The sequence below is a fragment of the Rana temporaria genome, chromosome 13 (genome assembly GCF_905171775.1).
Source record: "Rana temporaria chromosome 13, aRanTem1.1, whole genome shotgun sequence".
In the NCBI taxonomy this organism is placed as follows: domain Eukaryota; kingdom Metazoa; phylum Chordata; class Amphibia; order Anura; family Ranidae; genus Rana; species Rana temporaria.
The window spans coordinates 96,867,337-96,885,142 of record NC_053501.1 but is presented as its reverse complement, the minus strand read 5'-3'; the positions used below and the strand labels follow the sequence as shown (position 1 = coordinate 96,885,142).

At 44.1% G+C, this 17,806-nt stretch overlaps 1 protein-coding gene across 5 annotated transcripts in view; it reads right to left on the bottom strand.

Moving 5' to 3' along the window:
- Nucleotides 1-17,806, bottom strand: part of ARHGEF11 (Rho guanine nucleotide exchange factor 11) — a 302,232-nt gene that overhangs the window by 151,483 nt on the left and 132,943 nt on the right. For all 5 annotated transcript variants that reach the window (XM_040332151.1, XM_040332146.1, XM_040332148.1 and 2 more), the window contains 3 exons: nt 12,165-12,263; nt 4,790-4,839; nt 3,758-3,815 (listed from right to left, as the gene is read on the bottom strand). In XM_040332151.1, coding sequence (XP_040188085.1) covers nt 3,758-3,815; nt 4,790-4,839; nt 12,165-12,263 — 207 coding nt within the window. The remainder of the gene's footprint in view (nt 1-3,757; nt 3,816-4,789; nt 4,840-12,164; nt 12,264-17,806) is intronic.

The following is a 17,806-nucleotide window of genomic DNA, read 5'->3' as shown; positions in this document are numbered from 1 at the left end:
AGGCAAACCGCGTATATGATGCGCCGGGCGCAACTACGTTTGTGAAACGGCGTATCTCCCTCATTTGCATATGGGAGCGGCAAATGCGCCTGGCGTAACTATGCGCCCACGATACGACGGCGTAGGCAAGTTACGTCGGTCGTAGGAAGCCTATTTTTAGGCGTATCTCAGATTGTGGGCACGGCGCACAAATACGACGGCGCATAGTTACACTTACGCGGCGTATCTCGAGATACGTCGGCGTAAGTGCTTTGTGAATCCGGGCCATATTCTTTTTTTTTTTGGGATAAATATGGTTTTTAAAACACTATTATTTAAAACACTCACGTAATGTGGATCAATCGCTGCTCAATTGATGATTTCCGATCATCGGATATATTATATTCTTCTATCCCTGACATGTTCCATTTTGCTTGTGGGCATGTGAAGCCCACAAGCACTATCCTCCGGGTTTGGGTGCAGCCGAGCGACCAGCATGCACTGCCCCTTCTCGCACATGTGCCGTACACTTCCGACGTTGCCATCACAATGGGCGGCGGCGGCGGAAGTGCCCGCCCCTTTGTGATGGCAACCATGATAAGTCGAACAAATACCGGGATTCTAGTCCTCAGCGCTGCCCTGTGACTCCTGGGAAATTATGAAACACATCTCCCAGGTGCACTAGCGAACACAGGCGCCGAGGGAAGGGACGTCAGGCGCCATGGAGAGGTAAGGGGGCCGATTACAAGAGATCCCATAGCTACAGCCCTGAACAAGTATGTAAAAAAATAATTCTAATGTTTTTTTTTTTATGCTTTTTCAGTTGATTAATGTAAAGTTAATTTTGTGGGTGGAACTCTTTAAAGTGGGGTACACACAATGAAAAAAAAAATCCCAATGTAAGTCATGTCTCTGCACTTCCTGTTTGCCAGATTATTGTGCTCTTTCCTGCCAATATCTCGCTCGTTACTTCTGCTGCCATCCGTATCTTTGCTACCACTCATGATCAACCTTTGGCTTATTCTTCAACTAAGCTTCTGCTTGATCCCAACCTGTAACTACTTGTTATCGACTTTTGGCTTGTTTACTTACTGCTCTTCTGCTTGACCCCTACCTGCTATATCTGCTACTGGACCCTGGCCTGCTCACCTTCTGATGGGGCGATCCTGAAGTCCGCCACCTGGTACTAACATGCAGCAAAACCCATTTCCACCATCAGGAGCTCTGGTGAACACTGGTTAGTATTTAGACTCCACACCTGGTGAGTCCGTGTCACTACCAGGGTGATCTGCTTCTGTACTTATCCAGCGGGTCGGAGGGTGCCTCTCTACTGCTATAGCTACTGGTCTCTGAGACTGACCCCTAATCATGACCCTCATAGACTTTAATAGGATGGCAAGAGTGGGGCTGTACGACGCACCTGTGGCTCCTCCTACACTTGAAGGCCAAAACCTCATCCACCGGGGCTTAACACCCATTGTGCCTGGAGCCTAATGCCATCTGTGAGCTACAAAAGGATGCCTGGCTATCCAGCTTTTCAAACATTGATAAAGAACCCCTATTTCCTGGTCTGGCTGAGTTCTGAATTAAAGTGGAACTAAACCTTTCTCTCCTTTAGAGCCAAGGAAGCCATCTAAGCATCTGCTTGAGCTGCAGCTGACATGGTGCTGCCCATGTGATCAGTTATAATACCATCCATTTGATGGTTTGATGATTAAGATGAGAGCACAAGCAACTCTGACAATAATTCAAGGCATGCCTTCAATGTAATGGTTTTTGGAAACCGTAAACTCAATGGGTTTAGTTCCGCTTTGAGTCAAGATCCAGCCAAAACCTTGTAAAAAAATTTGGATGACATTTTTGGGGAAGGGTACGCACCTTGTTCAGTTTTGTATTGCTATCTCTGTCCCTGTTAGGGGGTTACTTCCAACTCTGTGTATATATAATGTGTGTGTGTGTGTGTGTGTGTATATGTATATATATATATATATATATATATATATATATATATATATTAGTGCTGTCAAGCGATTAAAATTTCTAATCGCGATTAATCGCATTAATGTCATAGTTAACTCACGATTAATCACAATTAGTTTTTTTTTTTTTTGTCAGCACGTACCTCTTAATCCCGATTTTCACCTGACGGCGATCCCGCGGGAGTGGGCGTTCCCAAGCACTGCCTGTGATTGACAGGCTTCCGAACGGCGCATACTGCGCGTCACAGGTTGCCGACAGAACCCGAACGTCGGTGCGCATGCGCCGTATAGAGCCGCACCGACGTTCGGGTTTTTCCGGCAACCTGTGACGCGCAGTATGCGCCGTTCGGAAGCCTGTCAATCACAGGCAGTGCTTGGGAACGCCCACTCCCGCGGGATCGCCGTCAGGTGAAAATCGGGATTAAGAGGTACGTGCTGACAAAAAAAAAAATGTTTTAAAGGGTGAACCTCCTTAATCGCGCGATAAAAAAATTGACGGCGTTAAAATGGGTTTGTGTTGACGCCGTTAATAACGCGTTTAACTGACAGCACTAATATATATATATATATATATATATATATATATATATATATATATATATATATACATACACACACATATACACACACATACATAAACGTGACATTTATTTACATGTGCCAAATTAATATTTTTATTATGATTTTTAGTTCTGTTGTAACCCTGATAAATAATGGGGGCCAATGTGTGGCCCAGTGCCGATCCTGACCTCCTTGGGGCCCTAAGCAAAATTACATGTGACATTAAAGTTGAGAAGCGGGGGGGGGGGCTGCCGAAATTGACATCTCACATTACAGTTGAGAAGCGGGGGGGGGGGGGCTGGCTTCTTGCCTCTTCTCCCATGCAGCCAGCAAATTGAGAAGCAGGGTGGGGGGCCGAAAATTACTTCTCACCAAGCGGGGACTCTAGTAATTTGGGGGGCCGTCCGCAGCTTTCGGCCCTGGTGTGGCCTTTGAAACGCGTTGACTCTTATAATCAATGTTTGGACTAAAACCTTATTTTGAACTCAAAATATTTTAGTGTGCTGCTTTGATTTCAGATTCAAAATTTCCAACCACCTGTCAGGGCAAGACATGATGGGAAATTTCTTCATTGGGGACACGACAAAAAAAACACATTTAGCAGCGTGGGAAAGTTTTTTGTAATGGAGTGGGGAAGGCTGAGAAATTCTGAAAATGTTTTTATTGCTGTCTGTGCAACGGGACTGTGCTAAAGACCAGGGAAAGTTAATCTTTAATATTGTCATTTGAGTTTGAGTATAATGTAGCTTCTATGCATGGATTGGGTTTTAGATCAAATACATGGATAATCTATATGAAATGTGGAGTATAGCTAAATCTAGGGTAGAAACTTTATGAGATGATGAATGTAATAACGGTCATATAACAAAATATTACTTAATTTATAAAAGCAGAATTTAGCAGTTATTAGGCTCCGATATCATCAGTTGAGCTTGGACACAATACAGCTGATGGTTGGTTGCAGTCTAACAAAAGCACCAGTGATGCAAATAAAAAAAAAAAAAAAAAAAATTGATATCCTATTCCTGATTATTAAGCAATGGCAGCATTATTTAAGAAGTAAGGGCAATTTCTCCAGAGTATCAGGCAACACTGATGTAACTTTATCCCCATTATAACTATTATACAGGATTTATATAGTGCCAAGAGTCTGTGCGGCGCTTTACAATTATAAGTGACAGATTAAAAAACATTAAATATTATATAATTGTTTAAGCATTATTTTGAATAATACTTACACTTAATGAGTTTGACCACTTCGATATGAGAGCTGTTGGCGACCAAAGTGCCATTTACCTGTGGAGAAAAAAGTGCCAAAAATTGCTAAATTAGCTGACTTTTTTTTCTATTCTTTAGGGAATTAATTCCACAGAGCATCTTTCTGAGGTCTGGGTGATCCCCCAATTAGTTAAATACGGTAACTAAATTTACATGTCTTTAAAATATATTATGTATTGTGTTTCCAGCCATTGTTCTTTTACCACCATGGTAGGGAATGATTGCGTCTATATTAATATGATGGCTACGTGTGCATGTTTTACTATTGTAAAAAGTAAAAATGAAGTTTAAAGTGCACTTGTGCTCTTGCCCTACTGTATAAAGCAATAGGTTCTCTTTATGATGCCCCACCAGTTGCACACAGTTATCTTCATTTTGCTTCCCCGCAGATCCGTTTGGACACCAGGAGCGAGAAGAAGAAGAAGAAGCCAAGTGTAATGGCCAAGTCTCTCTCTGACCCCATGTGACAGAACACATGCTCCCCCATACACTGAAGTAGAAGGTTTTTTACTTTTATCAAATGGGTGTAAGTAATGGGGAGAACCATGTGTACTGGTGGTGGGTCTCTAATAAGGTATCAAGAAGCGGTGTTGTAAAAATCAGCATCCCAGCATTGAGTGCTGGGGTCCTAGTTTTAAATCCCACCTCCTCCATAAATTAGCCCTGTGGGTGGGACGAAACATGTTGGGGTGGCTCGGTTGGACCCAGGCTTGTTTGGTGTGTGGCGTTTGGACTTTGCTTTTTTTATTAAGTATTCAGAGCCTGGATGGGCTCCTTCCTTGTCAGCACCCTCATAGTAATGATAGCAGGACTGGAAACCTGGGGCGGTGCCCAAAGCTTCTTGTTAAGATCTCCATAGAGTGCCCAGGTTCCTCCCCTTTTAGTGTGTATTGATTATTCAAACTAACTCCCTATTCTGCCAATACTGGGTCCCAGCCTGTGCAAAGAAAGGGCAAGGTCTGCCCAGCCCCTTGTAAATCAACAACCCTTACCTTCACAATGCGGTCACCTTCCTGTACACCTGCCCGCATCGCAGCGCCTCCTGCATGTGAAAACAGAAAAGGACAATATCTGTTAGGTTTTTGATTGTCTAGATTTCTGAAATTCTGGCATAAAAGAAATACGAGGCTTTGAGAGAGCTGAACACCTTCAGAAAGTGCAAGTTTTCAGGCTGTCTGTAACTTCCATGTTTTCAGAGTCACTGACCCGGCACAAGTAAGTTGGCAGAACTCCTGATAAACATCAAGCTCTAAGCCCAACCAATGCTCTATATCAGGGGTCTCCAAACTTTTCAGTAAGATTCATGGGCCAAAAAAAATAAAAATCTGTTTCATAAATGAACAAAAGAAATGTAAATGAATAAACAGAGTATTACTTGGGACCCCATTGGAGTACCTATTAGGGTCTCCCGCTACTTTGGAGTCCCCATCATAGTCTCTCCTTAAATCCAGGTCCCCATCAAAGTCCCCCTTACACCAGATTCCCCATCAAATGCCCCTCTTAGTTTGGAGTCCCCATCAAAGTCCTCCATTATATTGGAATCCCCACCGGAGTCCCCTCTTACATCAGAGCCTCCACTGAAGTCCCCATCAGGGTCTCCCCTTACTTTGGAGTCCCCATTAGAGTCCCTCTTTACATCTGGGACCCCATCAGAGTCCCCCTTTACATTGAAGTCCCCATCGGAGGCCCCTATTACATCAGATTTCCCACCAGAGTCCCCCCTTACACCCCGGGTCCCCATCAGAGTCTCTCCTTACATAGGAGTCCCCAATGGAATCTCCATCAGGTCTCCCCTTACTTTGGATTCCCCATCAGAGTCCCTCCTTACATCTGGGACCCCATCAGAGTCCCCCCTTACATTAAAGTCCCCATCGGAGTGCCCTCTTACATCAGAGTCCCACCTTACATCCAGGTCCCCACCAGAGTCTCTACTTACATAGGAGACCCCTTTGGAATCTCAATTGAGTCTCCCCTTACTTTGGAGTCGCAATCCGCGTCCCCCCTCACATCAGAGTTTCTATATCAAAGTCCCACCTACATTGGGGTCCCCATCCGAGTTCTTCTTCCATCAGAGCCCCTGTTGGAGTCCCCACAAGAGTCCCCCCTTACATCAGAGTGAAGAAATGTCATCAGCACACCAAGAATTCCTCGAAAAGGGTCCAAAGCTTTATTTTCATGGTCACATGGTAAACATACGGCTTGCTGTGTGTTTACCATGTGACCACGAAAATAAAGCTTTGGACCTTTTCGAGGAATTCTTGGTGTGCTGATGACATTTCTTCACGCTAATCATCTATGGCAGGGGTAGGCAACCGTGACCCTCCAGCTGTTTTGAAACTACAAGTCCCATGAGACATTGCAAGACCCTGACAATCACAGGCATTACTCCTAGAGGCAGAGGCATGATAGGATTTGTAGTTCCACCACAGCTGGAGGGTCGAGGTTGCCTTGCCCCGGTCTACGGTTTCAAGTCTGTGGTCATCACATTACCCAGCATTACTGAACAGCCATTTTCTTGAACGTGTGCGTGGGGAATATTGAATTTCCCTCTTATATCAGATCCCCCCCATTGGTGTCCCCATTAGGTTCTAACGTTACTTCGGAGTCCCCATCTAACTCCCCCCTTACATCAGAGGGCTTGCAGTGGGCCAGATATGGCCATGGGCCACAGTTTGGAGACCCCTGCACTATACATGTACATCTAAATGCGTCAAGCATTTCTATTTGATACTACGCCACAGCAACCATGTGTTTACCATGGGTTTTACTTGTCTGAATCAATCAATTCATTTTACTATTTATCACGTTTTTCTATCTATTGGGTATGTTGCTGGTTCATTATCTATCATGTGCAATAATGTCTATCATGTTATTCTTATTTACCATGTGATCTACTAACCATGTTTTTCACAATTCTGTATCGTACGCAGGGCCGGACTTACCATTGGGCTTGACCAATAGGGGGCCCTGGGAGGAGGAGGAGCCATGCTGCTGCTGATGAAGAGGTAAGAAGACCCCTCCCTCCCCCCCCCGCTCAACAACTACAATAGGCGTCCCCCCCAGCTCAACAACTTTGAACAGCTTCGATCCCGGCGGAACCCCCCCCCCCCCCGCTCAACAACTTCGCCCCCCCCCCCCCGCGCTTCTTGGCTCCAGGGGGCCCCTCAATCAACACTCAAGCCCAGGGGCCCCCACCACCCTAAGTCCTGCCCCCCACCACCCTAAGTCCTGCCCTGATCGTATGTACTGGTCTACCATTAATGCTATCTATTGCACCACGCCCAATTGTGTTAACAGCGTCCCGACTGTCGCACGCACATAAACGTCGACACTATGGCACTCCTGGGCAGAAGGACATATATATACATCCCCTTTAAGGAAGTGCCATTGTGCACGTGCGCCGCGAGCTCCGTGAAACCCGACCACGGGTCCTGCGGACTCGATCTCCGCGGGGATACCCGCGATCGTCTCTCGGAGGGATAGAGCGGGGAGATGCTACTGTAAACAAGCATCTCTCCACTCTGCCTAGTGAGAGTGACGCTGATCTCCGCTCCCTGTAATCAGAGCGGAGATCGGTGTCATGTCACACACAGCCCATCCCCCCTACAGTAAGAAACACTCACTAAGGCGCACTTAACCCCTACAGCGCCACCTAGTGGTTAACCCCTTCACTGCCAGTGTCCTTTTCACAGTAATCAGTGCATTTTTATAGCACCGATCGCTGTAAAAAGGAACAATGGTCCCAAAAATGTGTCAAAAGTGTCCGATGTCGCAGCCATGATAAAAAAAAAAAAATCGCTGATCGCCGCCATTACTAGTAAAAAAATAAATATATATTCTAATAAAAATGCCATAAAACTATCCCCTATTTTGTAGACGCTATAACTTTTGTGCAAACCTCATTTACATATTTTTGGTAAACAAAAAATCGCAAAGAATACGTATCGGCCTAAACTGAGGAAAAAATATGTTTTTTTTATATATATATTTTTTGGGGGTATTTTTTAAAGCAAAAAGTAAAAAATATTGAATTTATTTCAAAGTTGTCGCTCTATTTTTTTTTTACAAAAAATCAAAGTCCCATTCTCCCTTCATCCCCACCCTTATCAGTACTCCTGTTGGGTTCCTACTGCCTTGCAGAGGTACGTGATTTCACCTCCAACAGCAACACACAAACAGGGCCGCCATCAGGGGGGTGCAGGCAGTACACCTGTAAGGGGCCAGGAGGTCCCCAGGGCCCCAGATGGCAACCCCCTTAAAAAAAATGTTAAATATTTTTTTTTTTTTATTAAAGGGCCAATTAATTTTTTTAGAGGTCCCCAGGGCCCCGGATGACAACCTCCCTTTTTTTTATATATATATCTTTTTATTTATATATATATATATATATATATATATATATATATATATATATAATTATTTTAGGGCCCAGAGGTCCCCAGGGCCCCGGATGGCAACCCACCTTTTTTTTATAAAAAATATATATATAATTTTTTATATTTTATTTCTATATATATATATATATATATATATATATATATATATTTTTTTTTTTTTTATTATTAAAGGGCTAAGAGGTCCCCATGTGGCAAACCCCCTTTTTTGAATTTATTTTTTTATAAATGTTTATTTTATATATATATTTTTTTTATTTCTTTTTTATTAAAGGGCACAGAGGTTTCTTTTTTTTCTTTTTATTAAAGGACCCAGAGGTGCCGGATGGCAACCCCCCTTGTTTTGTAATTTATTTAAAAAAAAAAAAAAAAAAAATATTATATATATATATATATATATATATATATATATATATATATATATATATATATATATATATATATATATATATTCTTTTTTTTTTTTGGTAAAGGGCCCCCCCCGCTTCTCAATTTGTGGCAGCCCCCCGCTTCTCAATTTCAGGCGCGCCCCCCCGGGTTCTCTGCCCAAGCTGTGTAAGGGGCCCCATAATTCCAGATGGTGGCCCTGCACACAAATAAGAACCTTTTATTTTTTTTCCTTTAGTTAGTAGAACAGGGAAAGACTAGATCCCCTGTCAGTCTTTTACTTCTGCCGGTGTCCCCGTTTCAGATGTTCTCCAGGAAAAAAAAAAGTCTTGTAAAAGGGTCTTGTTGCAGGTTTGGGTATTCTCATAATCACAGCCCACGTGAATTTAATGCCACGGTCATCGCTGTTCAGCGTCAAATGATCCCATTACACAATCACCTACACAGCTTCTCTTTTCCAGCAATGAAAGCCAGTATTGTCCTGAGTTCCCTTACGTAAAAAGATGTCCTACATGTTCCAACAAGAACATAAACAGTATACCAGATCATAAAACATCACAACTCAAGACATCCATGCATGACCATATAGTGTGTCCTGCTTATGGAAACTGGCGCCGTGTATGAAGATTTATCATCCATAAATTATAATAAAGTCTATTTTCATCACTCTTAGGAATGTGGCACCGCCACTTGGGCTGCCCATAGATTGTGCAATTTACTTTCCTTCATCCATGGGCTGAAGGAAAGAAAAATCAGTCCACCGACTGTGATCCGACTTGTTGCGCCATTGCGAGAGGTTTCCCCCATCAGAATACAGTGATCACCACCGGAGGCTATAGCCGCCAGCAGTGGTCATTAACCACTTAAGCCCCGGACCATTTGGCTGGCCAAAGACCGGAGCACTTTTTGCGTCGCTTTAACTGACAATTGCGCGGTCATGCGACGTGGCTCCCAAAAAAAATTGACGTGCTTTTTGACCCACAAGTAGAGCTTTCTTTTGGTGGTATTTGGTCACCTATGCGGTTTTTATTTTTTGCGCTATAAACAAAAATAGAGCGACAATTTCGAAAAAATAACGAATTTCTTGTACTTTTTGCTATAATAAATATCCCCAATTTTTTTTTTTTTTTAAAACGTTTTTTTTTTTTTCAGTTTAGGCCGATACATAAAAACAAAAAAGCGTATATTGATCGTTTTGCGCAAAAGTTATAGCGTCTACAAAATAGGGGATAGTTTTATGGCATTTTTATTAAGATTTTTTTTTTTTACTAATAATGGCGGCGATCAGCGATTTTTATTGTGACAGCGACATTATGGCGGACACATCGGACATTTTTGACCATTTTTTGGGACCATTGGTATAAAAATGCACTGCTTACTGTGAAAATGACACTGGTAAGTGAAGGGGTTAACCACTAGGTTGCACTGAAGGGGTTAAGTGTGCCCCGGGGTGTTCTTCTAACTGTAGGGGGGATGGGCTGTGTGTGACACAAAAGTGATCACAGCTTCCCATTACAGGGAGCTGTGATCACTGTCCTGTCACTAGGAAGACTGGGGAAACATAAGTATTTCCCCCTTCTTCCTCACCGTGACACGATTGAGGGTATGCCCACGAACATCGAGTCCACGGGACCCGCGGTCGGAGTCAGGGAGCTCCCGGCAGGCGGGCGCGCGCCCACAATGCCAGCTTAATGGGGACATATATATATATATATTTATATATAAACGGCCTTCTGCCTGTCCATGCCATGCTGTCGACGTATAGAGTCGTGCACTGGTCGCAAGCAGTTAAACGATGCTCAACTGGAACTAAGGGGCCCAAAGTGTGCCAAGAAAATATCCCCCCACACCAATAAACCCCCAGACTGAACCGTTGATACAAGGCAGGATGGATCCATGATTTCATGTTGTTGTTTACGCCAAATTCTGACCCGACCATCTGAATGTCGCAGCTGAAATAGAGACTCATCAGACCAGGCAACGGGTTTCCAATCTTCTATTGTCCAATTTTTGTTTAGCAATTTGTGTTACCAAGAAATTGACACCGGCGTACCTAATAAAGTGGCCGGTGAGAGTATATATATATACACACACACACACAGGGCTCAAAATTTCAAGTCCTGAGCTACTAGCCAGGCCTCAAGAGTTATTTGCCACCAGTTGCCCCACCTAATTCATACACTGCCCTGCGCCTAATTGCACCCGTAAACACGCCCTCGTAGATTATCTCATGGAATGACAATGTTTTATGCAGAATCAAGTTACAAAATTAAATATTACCAACAACAACTTTAACAAAATGGGACAGGGCACTGGGGGCAGACCAGAGGGACAGGGCACTGGGGGCAGACTAGAGGGACAGGGCACTGGGGGCAGACCGGAGGGACAGGGCACTGGGGGCAGACCAGAGGGACAGGGCACTGGGGGCAGACCAGAGGGACAGGGCACTGGGGGCAGACCAGAGGGACAGGGCACTGGGGGCAGACTAGAGGGACAGGGCACTGGGGGCAGACCGGAGGGACAGGGCACTGGGGGCAGACCAGAGGGACAGGGCACTGGGGGCAGACCAGAGGGACAGGGCACTAGAACTGGGTCTCTTCCCCATTCTCTTGCTGTCTCCTCTGCAACTCCCATCCATCCTCTCTCTCCCATTCATCTCATCATCAGGAGCCTGTGTGTGCGGCTCCACGCTTGCATGTCCCCACTTCCCCCTTTTATTCAGGCTGGCAGTGAGGAGAGGAGCTGCAGCGCCGAGATCCACACAACTGCACAGCCATTGACACCATAGCACAGCGCACAATGACAGCGCACAGCACACATTGAGACCAGTCTGTTCACAGTGCTCAGGCTAAACTTACATAGAGCACAAGGAGAAGAAAACTGCACAAACTAGAAGGCTGCCGCTCTCATGTCAGGGCAACTTTCAGTGAGCGCTGCACCGGAGTGGTAATTTTGGCAATCCTCCACCTCACTCATTACTTTCTGCTCTCCAGCTACATTGGTCGGGGCCCGGGGGAGGGGGGCAGGCTCAGAGAGGTCATACTGTTGGGTCCCATGGCTTAATAAGGATTGTAAGTAGAGCACCTGTGTACTGCTCTGCCTGTGCGCGGCTCAACAGACTACTTTTCCCGAGCATGCACCTTTCCTCTTCGGCCGCCAATCTCATCGGGACTCTAAGTGTAGGCACAGATTGGAGGGAGATTGGTCATGCAGCCCTGTCATCACTCGCCCCCAGCTTAAATCCACTCGCCAAATGCTAGTAGGCGAGTGGAAATTTTGAGGGCTGTGTGTATATATATATATATATATATATATATAAAAGTGCAAACTTTTTGAAAACTCCTTGTACATTGCAACAACAGTAATAATGCTATAATGTCTTTCTTTATCAAGTTTTTTTCAGTTTCTTTGCACAAATATGGACATTTCCACAATTGCAAAATTTTGTCCATATGCATGAGCGTGTAAAACGCAAGTACTGGCGATCACACGGACCGAATCAGTCCTTGGGGGCGGGGTAAGTACATTTTATGTAGACCAGCTTCTTTACAATGCATAGGTTACTCATACCAGCTGTATCACTCACCTGGGCGCACAGACTGGACAAGGACAATCCGGTCCCCACTGACGGTAAAGCCAAAGCCATTTTGGTCCCTCTGTACAACAACACAGCGTTGAACCAAACCTAAGAAAAAATAAAAAAAGGAAAAAAAAATATATAAGCATAGTGCACATATCTCCTAATGATCACATGGGGGCGCCATTGTTCAATTCTACATCCTCCTCGTTAGTCACTGGCCACACATCACTAACAGGACCTCAAATTATTTATCAAGCTAGCAATGCTTATTAACCAGATTCAGTGACTGGATGAAGTATCACATATAATCAGAAATACTTTTTAACTTTAGTCAATAAAATATATAAAGCTAGAAACATGGCAACCCTGATAAAAAGGCAAAATAACTAAAAAGGATCACCAATGTATGTGACTCTTGTATATCATCCTAACCCTCTAGTGTCCATGGGATTTAGATCTTCGCCCTAATCTGCGCTGTAAAAACGCAAAGGAGGGTGCAAGCACCTAGTGCATTACCCCCACCATCGTTTATTGGATTCAAAAGATAAAAACGTACTCACAAGTATGAAAAGGAACAAGCGTATCAAACACAACACCAGCTGTAGGCGGTGTCGTCTGACCATATATGCTAAGGTTGGAAGGCTAACGTGTTACGGGGGATGTGCCCCCCTTTCTCTGAGCTGAAGGAAGGGGGCACATCCCCCGAAACATGTTAGCCTTTCAACATTGGCATACATTATCAGATGACACCGCCTATGGCTGGAGTTGTTCCTACTCATGCTTGTGAGTACATTTTTGTCTTTTGAATCCAATAAATATTTATTTATCCCCCAAAAAAACATCCTTTTGCTCTAAAAATTATAGCTGCCCCGCCTCTCCAGTACCTTCTCAGTGTGTGTGTGTGTGTGTGTGTGTGTGTGTGTGTGTGTGTATACTGTGTGTGTATATTGTGTGTCTGTGTGTGTATATTGTATGTGTGTATACAGTACTGTGTGGCCCCATAATCTATTGCCTGGGGGCCTCATAATCTCCTATTGCCCGGGGGCCCCAAAATCTCCTATTGCCCAGGGGCCCCAAAATCTCCTATTGCCTAAGTATCATTTTGTGGTGCTAAGTAATTTGTATGGAATTTGGTAATGATATCCAGAAAAGCAGTAAAATAGATCCCTTGCAGCCAGCAACAATAGATCCCCCTAACAACAATGGACCACCCACCACAAAATTTCCCCCCAGCAACAATATTCTTCCGGCAGCATCAACAGATCTCTGCACAGCCAGCATTAATAGACTTTCTGGTTGCCATCAACATTAGACCCCTCTCCCAACAGTAGATCTCTTTCAGCAACAACTGAACCCCCAGCAACATAAGACCCCCCCCCCCCAGCAACAATAGAATTCCCAGGGCAACAATAGACCCCCTGCAAACATAGATCCCCAGCAGTGAGCATCAACACCCTACAGCACACACCTGCACCCCTTGCCATTACATACAGTCAGTCCAGGAGTTGCCGGAACTGCGTTCCCCCGCGTTTCCACTGAAAAAAAGCCCTGGGTATAACGTATATTGGCATACATACTTTGGAGCATGTGCTGTCATTGGCACATTCTGCACTAGAAACTTGCTCTGACCAGTCTCATACTAAATATGGGCCCACATGGCTAGTTTTCTCTAGATCAACCCGCAGTCTAAACAAGAGAAACTCACCCATGCTTCATGGAAAATAACAAGGAAAACTAGAATAAACTAGAACACATGAAACATATTAGCTAGTTTAATATCCTGAGACACTGTGAAACTTTTCAAATCAAGGCATTGTTTGTCTTTAGCAGTTTGTGATCTCCTGTAACTATATGAGTGCAGTGTACCTCTGAAGTCATCATTTACGGATTCTGCATTGGGGTTAATTTACTAAAGGAGTAGACAATGTTCACTCGACCCTACTGCCCAATGTTTTGAGATGGGAACAAGAGAGCAAAAGTATGTAGGTACAGGACACACCCCTTGCCATGCCCCCTTTAATCACTTAAAAGTGGAGTTCCACCCACAAATGGAAATTGTGCTTTTCCGGTTCCTCCTCCTCCTCACATTTGGTACCTTTCAGAGTGGAGGGGGAGCAGATACCTGTATAATACAGGTATCTGCTCCCACTTCTGCGCACATTCCGCGGCAATCTACGCCATGTCCGGCCCCTCCTCCGCCCCTGTGTGCAGCTTCCCCACATATAGAGCTTTCTTTTGGTGGTATTTGATCACCTCTGCAGTTTTTTTTTTTTTTTGCGCTATAAACAAAAATTGTGACAATTTTGAAAAACAAAAATAATAATAATATTTTTAACTTTTTGCTATAATAAATATCCCCAAAAAATATATATATAAAAAAAAAAAAAAAAATTTTCCTGAGTTTAGGCTGATATGTATTCTTCTACATATGTTTGGTATAAAAAAAAAACGCAATAAACGTATATTGATTAGTTTGCACAATATTTATAGGGGCAGATCCACATACAAATAGATCGGCGCAGCGTATGCGAGATACGCTACACCGCTGTAACTTACTTTAGGCCGGTTTGAATCCCCAAAGAATTTGCGCCGTAAGTTACGGCGGCGTAGTGTATCTCAAGCGGCGTAACGGCGCGTATTTCAAATCGGCGATTAGTGGGTGTGTTTCATTTAAATGAAGCGCTTCCCCGCGCCGAATGAACTGCGCATGCGCCAACCCGAAATTTCGCCGCCTTGCATTGCGCTTAATGATGTCGCTAAGACGTAATTTTTTTAACTTACACGTGACTTACGTACATTCCGATTCACGGACGACTTACGCAAACAAAAAAAAATAATCTAATTAAAAGCGGGAACGACGGCCATACTTAACATGGCAATTCTAACTATACGCCGCAAAACACCAGCTTTAACTATACGCCGGAAAAAGCCGACTAGAGACGACGTAACAGAATGCGACGGCCGCGCGTACGTTCGTGGATCGTCGTAAATCGCTAATTTGCATACCCGACGCGGAAAACGACGCAAACTCCACCCAGCGGACGCCGAAGTATTACATCTAAGATCCGAAGGCGTACGAAGCCATACGCCTGTCGGATCTAACCCAGATGCCATTGTATCTTGGTTTGAGGATTCAAACTAAAGATACGATGCGGGTAATTTGAAATTACGCGGCGTATCAAGTGATACGCCGGCGTAATTTCTTTGAGGATCTGCCCCATAGTGTCTACATAAATAGGGGATAGATCTATGGCATTTTTCTTTTATTTACTAGTAATGGCAGTGATCTGCGAATTTTAGCGGGACCCTTTTGACACTTTTTTTGGGACCAGTGACATTTATACAGCAATCAGTGCTATAGAAATTCAATGATTACTGTGTAAATGTCACTGGCAGGGAAGGGGTTGACACTAGTGGTGATCAAGGGGTTAACTGTGTTCCCTGGGAGGCGTTTCTAACTGTGGGGGGAGGGGACTGACTGGAGATAGAGAGATCGCTGTTCCTGATCACTAGGAACAGCAGATCTCTCTCTACTCCCCTGAGAGAACGGGGATCCGTTTATTTACATTGACAGATCCCCGTTCTGACTCTCTGTGGAGCGATCGTGGGCGGGCGCCCAGCAGACATCGCACCCACCAGTCACGCGCATCGGCTCTGGCGCCGTGCTTGCGCCCACTGCATCTATTGCACGAACCGATGTACAGCTACGGCGATTCGCGCAACAGAGCCAACCTGCCGCAGTATAATGACAGCAGCTGGTCGGCAAGTGGTTAAAGAAGAATTAAACATACATATATATATATATATATATATATTAGGGCTGTGGAAATTAAAGATTAATTCCTCGATTAATCTTCAATTTTTTTGATCGATCAACATTTTTTTGATTGGTACTAGTGGTGCAACGGATCGTAAATGATCCATGATCCGAATGAGTCACCATATGCAGATCAGCACACCACGTGATCCGCCGAGCTCTGCTGCTGCCTCGGCTATAGGAAAGGCCGCGGCTTCGGCCCAGCTCCCGGAGCGGCGGTCATCTTGGTCCACCTTGTGGCGGCCTAGGTGAGCCTAGAGCGGCGCGCTGATGTCATCACCCGGCCTCAACTGCTCGTGTTCGGCCGGCTTCTCTGGTAAGACTGAGCAAGCACTAATCTTCCTATACAGTGGGGGAGATGTGGACCATATTACAGTGGGAAGAGGTCTGTGGATATTACAGTGGGGGAGATGTCTGTGGATATTACAGTGGGGGAGATGTCTGTGGATATTACAGTGGGGGAGATGTCTGTGGATATTACAGTGGGGGAGATGTCTGTGGATATTACAGTGGGGGGAGATGTCTGTGGATATTACAGTGGGGGGAGATGTCTGTGGATATTACAGTGGGGGGAGATGTCTGTGGATATTACAGTGGGGGGAGATGTCTGTGGATATTACAGTGGGGGGAGATGTCTGTGGATATTACAGTGGGGGGAGATGTCTGTGGATATTACAGTGGGGGAGATGTCTGTGGATATTACAGTGGGGGAGATGTCTGTGGATATTACAGTGGGGGAGATGTCTGTGGATATTACAGTGGGGGAGATGTCTGTGGATATTACAGTGGGGGAGAGGTCTGTGGATATTACAGTGGGGAGATGTCTGTGGATATTACAGTGGGGGAGAGGTCTGTGGATATTACAGTCGGGGAGAGGTCTGTGGATATTACAGTGGGGAGATGTCTGTGGATATTACAGTGGGGGAGATGTCTGTGGATATTACAGTGGGGGAGATGTCTGTGGATATTACAGTCGGGGAGAGGTCTGTGGATATTACAGTGGGGGAGATGTCTGTGGATATTACAGTCGGGGATATGTCTGTGGATATTACAGTGGGGGAGATGTCTGTGGATATTACAGTGGGGACTATATATGGTGGCTAATCCGAAAAATGTATGCGTGTTATAATTAATCAAAATTAGTCGATAAAAAAAAAAAATATTAAAACCAACACGAAAATCTTAATCAGCAACAGCCCTAAATTATATATATATATATATATATATATATATATATATATATATATTTATATTATATATATATATATATTTATATTATATATATATATATATATATATATATATATATATATATATATATATATATATATATATATATATATATATATCTTAAACCCATGAGTACTTTTTTTTTGCCACTACTATTCCTTTATACAATTTTTTGACATTTACAAAATGCAGCAATTTAGAATTTGTATGAAAAGTTTAGCACTGGGAAACACTTTTTGATGGATAAAAGGTGCATTTTATATACAACTATATAGATCAGACCAAAATGAGGGACAAATGGGGAGGGAAGAGGGACAGAGAGGCACTGTTCCAAATCAGGGACAGTCCCTCTAAATCAGGGACAGTTGGAAGCCATGCATGTCATAGTAAATAAGTGAAATCATGCATGACAAAACACGCTGGGCGGAGCCGGAACACATGCAACTGTGCATGCGCAAATTAGCCACGGCTATTTGGATTGTACATGTGATGCCTTGTAAGTGCATTTACCTTATTAAAACTGCATACTCTACTGGTTTACACTATGGAGAGGGTTTCTCTTTTTCTTTAGGATACCATTCCTACACTGAGTCTGATTGCA